At 41.9% G+C, this 11,142-nt stretch overlaps 1 protein-coding gene across 1 annotated transcript; it reads left to right on the top strand.

Annotated features, from left to right (window-relative positions):
* The first annotated feature begins 5,013 nt into the window (after positions 1–5,013).
* On the top strand, positions 5,014–10,075 carry LOC126183324 (piggyBac transposable element-derived protein 4-like). Its single transcript, XM_049925186.1, has 3 exons — positions 5,014–5,128; positions 5,232–6,002; positions 10,011–10,075. The coding sequence occupies exons 1-3, from the start codon at positions 5,014–5,016 to the stop codon at positions 10,073–10,075; spliced, it is 951 nt and encodes a 316-aa protein (XP_049781143.1).
* Positions 10,076–11,142: the final 1,067 nt, after the last annotated feature.

The following is an 11,142-nucleotide window of genomic DNA, read 5'->3' as shown; positions in this document are numbered from 1 at the left end:
TTTGTGTCTCTCATCATGGAAACGGAAACGCATAATATTGCGCAACGGTATGCCATTTCTTTTTGCGTTAAATTGGATGAAAACGCGACGACAACTTACGGTAAGCTTCAGAAGGCTTTTGGAGAGGAGGTTAGCTCAAGAGCTCAAGTTTTTCGTTGTCATAAAATGTTTAACGAAGGCAATACGAATGCAGTGGACGACCACCGACCTCATGTACGGATGTCAACTTGGCCAGGGAGCGTGAACTCAAACGTTCTGATCAAAGACTATCCGTGAAAATGATTGCAGAAGAACTGAACATCAATCGAGAAACGGTTCGTCTAATAATAACTGAAGATCTTGGTATGAGAAAGATTTATGCAAAAATGGTCCCCAGAAAACTCACACCACAACAGCGAGAAACACGGAAAAATGTGGCAGCCGATCCGTTAGAGCAAACGGAAATCAATCCAGAACTGTTGAGCCGTGTAATCTCTAGTGATGAAAGATGGATTTTTCAGTACGATCCAGAGACAAAACGACAAAATTTGCAATGGTGCTCAAAGGAATCACCCAGACCAAAGAAAGCTCGCATGTCAAAGTCAAAAGTGAAATGCATGCTTGGGTACTTCTTTGATTTCAAGGGAATTGTTCATAAAGAGTGGGTGCCTCCTAGACAAACAGTTAACCAATATTACTCCAAAGAAATTTTAGAAAGACTTTGTAAAAGAGTTCTTCGTGTCTGTGCCAAAATTGCTGATAATTGGATTCTGTATCACGATAATGCGCCATCCCATACTGAAGTGTCAGTACAGCAATTTTTAACCTCAAAACAAATTTAAGTACTACCACAGCCCCCTTATTAACCAGATATCGCTCCGTGTGACTTTTTTCTATTTCCAAGAGTCAAAACGGCGGTCAAGGGACACCATTTTCATACAACACAAGATGTCCAAAAAGCTGTGACGTTGGAGGATATTACAGAAGATAAGTTCCAGAAATGTATCATCAATGGCAGAAGCGCTGGAAAAAGTGTGAGCAATAGGAAGGGAACTACTTTGAAGGAGACAACACTAAACTTGACTAAAACGGTAAGCAACATTTTTTAACATCAGTCTCATTACTTTATTGTCGCAGCTCATGAACATACGCACTCCTAAGGCTACAACGTTCTGCAATTAAAACGGTTAGATCGCCTGCGTTTCCGACCTATCAGTCAGTCGTATGGAATGTAGCGTTGTTAATATCCCATTGTGAGAAATATGTTTCAAGCGCATTCCTCCCAGTTTATCTACGATAAACTGTGTTATCGAACCGGTAAACGAAAAAAACTACTTCCATAAAACACTTGCTCTGCGTGATACGAGCATAATATAGCTTTCGTGGGATGTATAGTGTCCACTGTTCACATGCCATCACGGTTCGTAAATTGTATGATGCCTGGATCAGGCCTATATAAAATGATCGTTAGTAGTGGGGAATACCTCCTACAAGGAAACAGATAAACGCATAGCAACAGCATCCGACATGTGAAAATTGCAAGTCATTCCGTCACTAACTCTGTAAACAGTACATCTGTCGGGCAAATGTGTGCACGGGGATTACAGCGCCTCACAAGCACCTATCGCTAACTTAGTTATGATGCTGAAGTCTCGATTTTACACCCAAGACGCGACAGGGGGGGATGGAGTACATCTATAAATCAAAGTTCGTTTAGAGGAATGTGTCAAGTTTCATCACACATGAGATGAAAGTCCTCTGATGACCTACAGGTTTACCGTTGACGATCGCAAGTAGACAGTGCTTTAAACCACATACAGAACACATGGCAGTATACGAGTAGAATGCAGGCTACGTTATTCAACTGATGGATCTGGACAGAACACTGGAAAAATTGACCTGTGGCAACTTCTCCTTCTCTAGAATGCATCAGTCAACCATTAAATTGTATCTCGTTACAGCTCCATCTCAATCGATCACCCTGTCCACTCTCTGCTATCCTTTAACGCAGATGCATGTAAGTTTAGAGGTGAATGGTTCTCTGTCCTCCTGAAAAGCATCAAATACAGGAGTCAACTCACGTGTATCACTGGTACCTCTATAGACATACAATACAATGCTACCTCGATGGGCCGGCCAGAATGGCCGAGAGGTTCTAGGCGCTACAGTCTGGAACCGCGTGACTGCTAGGGACGCAGGTTCGAATCCTGCCTCGGGCATGGATGTGTGTGATGTCCTTAGGTTTGTTAGGTTTAAGTAGTTCTAAGTTCTAGGGGACTGATGACCTCAGCAGTTAATTCCTATAGTGCTCAGAGCCATTTGAACCATTTTACCTCGATGAAAAAAAAAAAAGGATTGACTGCTTCCGTGATTCCCTTCGTTTCCGTGTCGAGGTTTTCTCGGATTCCTCTTGTTGTCGCATACTTATTCAAAATGGTTGAAATGGCTCTGAGCACTATGGGACTTAACTTCTGAGGTCATCAGTCCCCTAGAATTCAGAACTCCTTAAACCTAACGAACCTAAGGACATCACACACATCCATGTCCGAGGCAGGACTCGAACCTGCGTCCGTAGCGGCCATGCGGTTCCAGACTGTAACGCCTAGAACCGCTCGGCAACTCCGGCCGGCCCGCATACTTGTTCCTATGTACAAATTGTTCAGCACGAACGAGACGGTATGCAAGTACACTCCTGGAAATTGAAATAAGAACACCGTGAATTCATTGTCCTCTGGTGGTGGTACTGTGTACTAGGTCAGTTTGAGTCCAGACTACGTGGCAAACATACTGTTTCCCTACATTTCCCCCCACCATCTTGGATTGTGTCACAGATGAGAGCACCTTCTGGTAATGGTACTGTGTACTAGGACAGTTACCCTAACGAAATCTGTGTGTGCCACATAATGGTGAATCACATAGCCAAGTTCTGTGTGTACTGGTACTGTAACTGTTGGTGTGCAATGTTTCTGAGATGGAGATCCAAGGGTAGAATATTGTGTCCGTAGTTGTAAGAGGTGTCGTAAACACTACAGAAATTCAGTAAATGAGTAAAACCTGAGCTTATGTATTTAAACCATATATCCAAGGCATTAAGGGACAGAGTCTTGCCGGCCGGAGTGGCCGAGCGGTTCTAGGCGCTTCAGTCTGGAACTACGCGACCTCTACGGTCGCAGGTTCGAATCCTGCCTCGGGCATGAATGTGCGTGATGTCCTTAGCTTAGTTAGCTTTAAGTAGTTCTAAGTTCTAGGGGACTGATGACCTCAGATGTTAAGTCCCATAGTGCTCAGAGCCATTTGTATCATTTTGGCTGAGTTAGCCCCTATTTTAACTATAATCAAGCGCAGTTCCATCGAACAAAAGGACTGTCCTCAGTAATTGGAAGAAAGCATAGCCATCTTCCAAACTCATAGTTTACAGAGCTGTTGCCATTTCTGCGCTCAGCTGGGGCACTGTATCATCGTAGTATAATAATAACTTGATTGCTTCCACCAACAGAAAAAGAGATACGAACAGCATTGAGGCAACCATCGTTGTTAGACCACGTTCACCGCATAAGTAAAATAACGCGTCCTCAACAAATCCCTTATGGATAACTCTGTTCTGGAAATAGAAGACATGGAGCCTCTCTTAAGCAAAGAAGCAGCTGAAACACATAATGAAGACGACTTGTAGGGAAGCAGCCTACTCACGCCGTAGTAATTTCACATCAGTCTTTCCATTGTGTGCCAGTCTAGTCCGCTGTAACTAGCTCTGACGTCATAAATGTTGCGCAATACTTTAAAAATCAAGTAAATAAACTAAAATGTTTCTAGCATGTCTGGAGTAATACTAAATTAATATGTGTTGAATATCAGTTCGATAACTTAACCATTTTCGCAATTTGAACGTTTTTCTGTAAAAATCATTGGCGCAACAGAGAAGAGCTAGAGATTTAAAAATTTGTAGTTAGATTACGTTTTCATAATGATTTAATAGAAACAGTCTTCTGGATCTCACAAATTAAGATTTTTGTTGAAATTCATGATTTTCTGACTTTTGTCTTAAAACTTAAGGAAGCAAGATAGATTAAGTGGGCTAATGAATAAGGCTAGGATGTTTATATTAAAGTAGTATGGAGATCCGCTATAATAATAAAGAGGTGAGAAGTTTCATTTGAATACCTATAAAACTATAGCGATAGCGTATCTCCAAAGGGCCAGTTCAGAGCTCGTCTACTGCGTGCAGGGTAATTAAATTAATTCTCTCGCCCAAAATATTTAACTTAGCCACGTCAAACTTTTCTTATAATTACTTACCTGTGTGCTGAATGCACATTTAAATTGAGAGCTTCATCGGCCAACAGCAAAAGGAGCTATGATTTATTCAATAACTTAAAGTGGTGCGTTACTAGTCCAGCGGCTAGTTGGGAGAGCCGATTTGATCAGGCGTTCCCTTAGCCGTCCGCACCGCGGCTTTATATATAACAACGCTGCGCGAGAGAGGAAGGCCCCAGTTCTCTCCAGACGCAAATTAGCACAACATCTGTGCCGGGAGTCGCGTCGCGTCGCATCGGTATCATTGCTATACACAGCCTCGGATGCCGTACAAAGTTACTCGGGATACGCGTAACCATGAAATCATTTTCGAGTGAAGTGTTAATTCGGGGATGACTTTAATAATCTATCTTCAGTTTGCGTATGTCGTATTTTCACGTGCCGTCGCGGGACAGACATTCTACCATTATTTAGCGTGGCGTTTGATGAACATTGTCATCTAATTATGGCGAGCATTCATTTAACACTCTAAGCGCCAAGCCCGTAAAATTTACGGGCCTGGGATCGCGCGAAAATCACCAAGCCCGTAAAATTTACGGGCCGCTACATTTAATTTCATTCAAAACACTGCAACGTTATTTCTACGGGTTTGGCCAGCGCTATACGTTTTTCAGATGTTTATTAACAAAATGCGTCCATAGATGTCACGGCAGCGCTGTAATTCATGTTAAAACTTATCTTTGCGTTCTCAGTCTGTATATCATTCAGTTGTTTGTCATCATGTTTCGGCGCGGTTTATCAGACGCAGAAATTGCGGATTTGATCAATCATAGCGACACTCTGGATAATGTAGAGAGTGATTCAGACGATTCTGAATGCAATGGTGTGTTTGAAGGTACGTATTTCCGAATTTTCCACGTAATTGTGCAGTACGCACATATCTGTTGAACATGTGTAAACGATGTATGTAGTTACACATAATGTGATATTCTTTTTAGAAGACGAGATTGATGACAGTTTGTCTTCAGATGAAGACGAGAATGATGTTGAAGGTGTTGCTTCAAATCCAGCAGCTGTGCCGTATCCGAAAGACAGTGAGTGGACTGCAGTTGACACCTACCGACCTCTGCCTGTCAACACGACACCCAGGCAGATACTAGTGGATATTGATGAGTCGAGTTCTGTACTGGATTGCAGTAAAGTGTTCCTTACTGACAGTGACGTAAATGAACTCAAGAGACAGACAAATTTGTATGCATCACAGACAATACAGAAGAAAAGAAGAGGAAATAATCTGAAGCCCCATTCAGTTTTGAGTTCGTGGAAGCCAGTGACTATAAGTGAGATGAGGCATTTCTTGGGTATTATTTTCCACATGTGTGTTTCGAAAAAGCCCAAAATTGCGGACCATTGGAGCACTAATCCTGTTCTTAGTTGTAACTTTTGTCCCCATGTCATGAGCCGTTTGCGTTTCACTCAGATACTGTCATGCTTGCATCTTGTTGACAATTCAAATCAGAAAAAACCAGGCGAAGATGGATTTCATCCACTTTACAAAGTTTTGCCATATTATAATAATTTGAAGGAGCGATGTATCCAGGCATATCGTCCCTCAGAAAAAGTGACAATTGATGAAGGAATTTGCCCATTTCGAGGTCGTGTGAGTTTCCGTGTTTACATGCAAAATAAGCCTCATAAGTATGGACTGAAAGTATATGCTGTTGCTGAAGCCAGTAGTGGCTATGTTGTAAATTTTGAAGTTTATGCTGGTAAGCATATTGTTGACAATTCTTCGTCTGCGGTTATTTTGCGATTGTTGTCTGACAGCAGCTTGCTGAACAAAGGCCACACTGTGTATTTAGATCGATTTTATTCCAGTCCAGAGCTATTTCAGCAACTGGCAGAGAAAGGCACTGGAGCTGTTGGTACTGTGAACAAATCCAGGAAAGGATTGCCTAAAGATTTAGTATCTGCTAAGCTGAAAAAGGGCGAAATGTCTTTTCGGCGTAAAGATAATGTATTGGCAATGAAGTGGAAAGATAAGAGAGATGTGTATACATTGTCTACAAGGCATCAAGCAACATTTGGTACGCATACTAAGAGAAATGGGTCTGTAGTATTGAAACCACTTCAGGTACTTGATTACAACCTCAATAAAATTGGAGTGGATATTGGAGACCAACGCCTGCAGTACAATCCGTTCCAGCACAGAACTGTGAAATGGTGGCGAAAATTATATTTCCATTTGCTGCTTATGGGAGTATCAAATGCATTTTGGCTGTACAATGCAGTGCACAGGAAGAAAATTACAATAACAGACTTTATAACAGTGCTTGCAGTTCAGCTTGTTGAAGACGACACACTTGAATTCATTCCAAGAAATGAAGGAACTGTAGGTCGGCTAACAAAGAGACATTTTTTGCAGCACATACCTGCAACTACTAAGAAGTATGCTGCTCGTGTGTGTCACGTGTGCAGTTCCAGGAGCAAGAAACAGAGTGGCAAGGCTTCTCGCAAAGAGACACGATACGAATGTGAACAGTGTGGCGTTGCACTCTGCCTGGAACCTTGCTTTAAAATTTTCCACACTAAAAAACAATATGATTCTGTGTGAAATTTATATGTAATACTGTATACTATCAGAAACATGTAATGTAGTGCCACAATTTTGGTTAAAAATAAATCACAATTGTATTCCCTTATTCGTATGACTTTTTCTAAATTCTTAAAACATCTAAGTGATTTCTATAACTGTACCTTAAAGCTGTGCATTGTAAAGTAGTTTCTTTCACTCAGAATTAAAGTAGAAATGTGCAGCTTCAAGATGGTACCAAATTTGCCACAATCCAAACAGTAGATTTGATGCAGTAATTTTTTTAATATTGGTAAAATTGCCCGGTTTCTAGGGACGGGTGCATAAAATAGGCCTGGTACAGAGAGTGTTAAAGCTTTAATTTGGACAGTTATAGTTGCATCAGCGCATTAGACTCTGAACTGCTCTGTTAGTCAGATTGTGTGGATTCTTGTTTTTCATCTGTAACTTTCAGAATATAACGAAGTTTTGTTCACGATCGTTTTTGATTATGAATCCCAGACAATCTCCTAATTCCTCAGAGCTATAATCTGTAGCTATAAGTGTATTCTCAGATGAAGTGGGCACTAGGAATTCTAATTACAGGCTTCACGTTTTGCTAATCACTTTCTGGTTGCCAATATTGTAGTTAGAGAGCCAGTGTTGAGAACGGCAAAACAACAGCATAATTAATAGGAACATTCATTTAAATAACAATCAATTTCCACCCGCCGCCCCAGATATGGGTAAACGGCAGGGAAATGCAACGTTTCTACATAACATTCTTTTCTACAAATGTTTCTACATTATAAAAACAAACAAAATATCACCACCTGCCGCCCCACAGACTGCTGTAAATATAGAAACATGGGAAGAATGTGCTGCGGGCTGTTTAGTGTGGTGGAACACTACATCCACTGCTGTCAACTTATCTGAAGGAGAACGCTGCAGACATGAAGCCAAGCGACAAGCAAGAAAGCTCCTTCAATTACAATTCCGCGCTTCTCCAACCGTTCATTGCGATTTGGGTGGACGCATGCTTTATCCCAGCATTTCTCTGTTCAGTCGTCGGAAACACATTCATTAGTTGAGTTGAAATGCTCATTCATGAAGGAATCGAGTTGCAGCCGCCAGGCGACAATGTAATTAAAATTAGTTAGAGTCTCTTGTTTCTCTTTTTCATTCTAATACTTGTAAAATAAATGAATTTTCTGTAAAATAATGCTGATCACTGAATAAGAGTTTCTGTCACAGAATATCAGTAGCGTTTTGCTACAGTGCCCAGAGACATTAATGTGGTCACCTGTCAGGACCCTGAATAACCAAGTTTTACAGCGCGGACAGCTGCTAGACGTGGAGGCAGAGACCCAGTAAAGTTGAGGAAGGTACCGACAGGGATGTGGAGCCATGCCGACTCCAGTGCTGGGGCCAGCTGCGCTAGGTTTCTCCGTTGATGGATCCATAGCGCGAACAGTTGTAACCTTCCTTCTTCTTCCTCCTATCTTTTATTGGCTCATATATGTTATTACGGAATCTTGTGATTTGACATTAGGCATTATTCTACAGGTTATTTAGGACTGATTTGAGTATTCTATCAGATCTGTTAAAGTCTTTTACTCTATTCAAATTATTGTTTCAACGCAACGGATAACGCTAGCCTACTATCAACAAGTTCCACTACAGCCCATACAAAGGGAGGTTCACATATGATTCGTCCATGATCTGGTTTATTCATTAACTGAGATGCTATGCAAAACTAAAGTTCAAAAATGTTAACTCTTTCTATACTTTCACCAAATCTCAGAATGATTTTAAGGTGGCACATAGGGAAATGTTATCTAATCAACACGAGATCTGACTCAGTAACAAAATTAGGTTTTTATTATTTCAAAGTTCAGTGTAGGTTTTTATTATTTCAAAGTTCAGTGTCACATGATCATTCGAATATTACGTTCGGAAGCACGTGATTAAAAAGGTCTTTCACATATCAAACTGAATTGCAATCACATACATTGGTCTCATACGTTAATAAAATGGTTGCCATAGTATTAGGACCGAAGGGCGAGATTATTAAATGAAGCATGGTGTGCTACGCATACTGAACACATTTACGACTCTACACTACACCTCTGCATGCAAATACTAAGCTTTGCTGGCTGATAAAGACTTGGGATAGGCTGTGCGAGTTACAATAGTCAGCCCTAACTCTCGCAAATTTCAACAACATGATCCACACAACCACAGCTGCATTTCCGCATCATACAGAAGGTAATGATAAAAAAAAGGTTCAAATGGCTCTGAGCACTATGGAACTTAACAGCTGTGGTCATCAGTCCCCTAGAACTTAGAACTACTTAAACCTAACTAACCTAAGGACATCACACACATCCATGCCCGAGGCAGGACTCGAACCTGCGACCGTTGCAGTCGCGCGGTTCCGGACTGCGCGCCTAGAACCGCGAGACCACCGCGGCCGGCGGTAATGATCACTAAACATCATATTAGCTCTTCTGTAAACTACTGCACACGACAAAACACAAGTTGCACTCGAAATTCTACTACGGCACATTTCACAAGCCACATACTATTTTATCATGTTTTGTTGCAAAATTTTACCTGAGCATTACGATGTTAATAATCAAAAGACATGTACCAGTGAATCAACCCCTTAGGACTGAGAAAGAACCCATCCCTTAAAATGATTTGGCGCAAAGCACATGGCTCCACCAGTCACCCGAGGACACACACGAAAATACGTAATTTAGCAGAACACTGAAAATGCCATCACGCACACAGATTGGAACCATTTTTATTTACTGGTTCGTATTGCCATAATTAAGCACTGAAGGTGCCTTTAGCCACGCATCAACTCGACTCTGTACCCACAGTGGTTTGGTGCGAAAATTTGCCATCATCCACAAGGAAAAATTCCTCTAAATTCAAAAGATATACTCAAAACATGTTAAACTGAAGTACTTGATGTAAACTATTAATTTAAAAAATACAAATAACTGAAATACAAAAAGTTACAGTCCTAAACTGAAGGCAAATGCCGTCTGTAATAAGTGAGACCTCGCGATCGCAGGTATTTCAATACCGCAAAATAATTACAACTGTCGAAACTCTTGATGTATGCTGTCCAAGTTGTACTTGAAAGTCAACATTCCGCGTAACATTTAACACAATATAAGTCATTTATATCCAGGTTATGTCACCATTTCTACCGGTGCTTCTGCGACGCGTCCTCACCCTAGGTCTCCCCGCTGCTGAGTTTCAAACATGGCGGAAAGCTACCCCAACGATCACCTATTGAAACGAAACGAGGAAGTTGCCGCTGATTGGCTGTTTCCTGTCTCGTCCTCCAGAAACAGGTCAAACTCGAGCAAGCTACTGCCAGCTATACTCATGCACCACCTGACGTCAAAAATTCGCTAATTCAGTACCACCACTACCACCACTTATCTTTGGTTAATAATCCATACAATTACTCCCAATATAATTACTTTCACTCACTCACGTCCATACAGGAAGGGTGAAGGATTAAAGGAAGTGTGGCAGACAAATAAAAATAAAGCTCCAGTAACAACTTTCCATGTCCAGCTGGCTAGAGGGTTAACTGCATGTAATGCACATTAATTTGTAAAAGAAATTCGCCTCAAAGGCTCAAATGGAGCGTACTACAGTATCGCTTCACAGCCAGATAGAACTGGTCACAAACATTCTCGATTGGGGTTAAATCCGGGATTTCGGTGGCCAGGGAAGTACGGTAAAACTCATCCTGGTGCTCTTCGAAACAGGCACGTACACAACGAGATGTCACTCGTTGCATTGTCCTACTTCTAGATGCCGACGTGCCGAGGAAAAACTAACTGCGTGTAGGACAGGACATGGTCCACAAGGATAGATTAACGCTTGTGTTGATCCATTGTGCCTAGACCATCCAGGGAATGCCACAAATACATTCCTCAGATCATAATGCTGCCTCCTCCAGCCTGGACCCTGTGCCATCACATGTTTCGCGCCATGCAAGCCAACGGCCATCTGTCCGATGGAGTATAAAATGTGAACCATCTGAAAATACCACCTGTTGACTGTCAGTGGACGTCCAGTTGCGATACTGGCGTGCAACTTCCAACCTTCGTGGCCGATGAACGACAATCAGCACAGGTGCATGAACCAGGTACCTGCTGCGGAGGCCCACACTCAGCAACGTCACTGACCGCTCATTGAGGAGACACTGTTGGTAGCCCCTTGGCTCACCTAGAGTGTCAGTTGCTCAGCAACTGCTCGTCTGTCCAACCACACACATCCCTGCAATCGATGGTCATACCTGTCAT

The sequence above is a fragment of the Schistocerca cancellata genome, chromosome 4 (genome assembly GCF_023864275.1).
Source record: "Schistocerca cancellata isolate TAMUIC-IGC-003103 chromosome 4, iqSchCanc2.1, whole genome shotgun sequence".
Taxonomy (NCBI): Eukaryota; Metazoa; Arthropoda; class Insecta; order Orthoptera; family Acrididae; genus Schistocerca; species Schistocerca cancellata.
Note: the sequence above shows the minus strand (reverse complement) of the source record. Positions and strands in the feature narration are given on the sequence as shown.

Coding starts and splice junctions, on each gene's coding strand:
- LOC126183324 (XM_049925186.1), top strand. CDS start 5,014: ATGTTTCGGCGCGGTTTATCAGACGCAGAAATTGCGGATTTGATCAAT. Junction 5,129..5,231: donor ATGCAATGGTGTGTTTGAAG/GTACGTATTTCC, acceptor TATTCTTTTTAG/AAGACGAGATTGATGACAGT. Junction 6,003..10,010: donor AAATTTTGAAGTTTATGCTG/GTAAGCATATTG, acceptor ATTTATATCCAG/GTTATGTCACCATTTCTACC.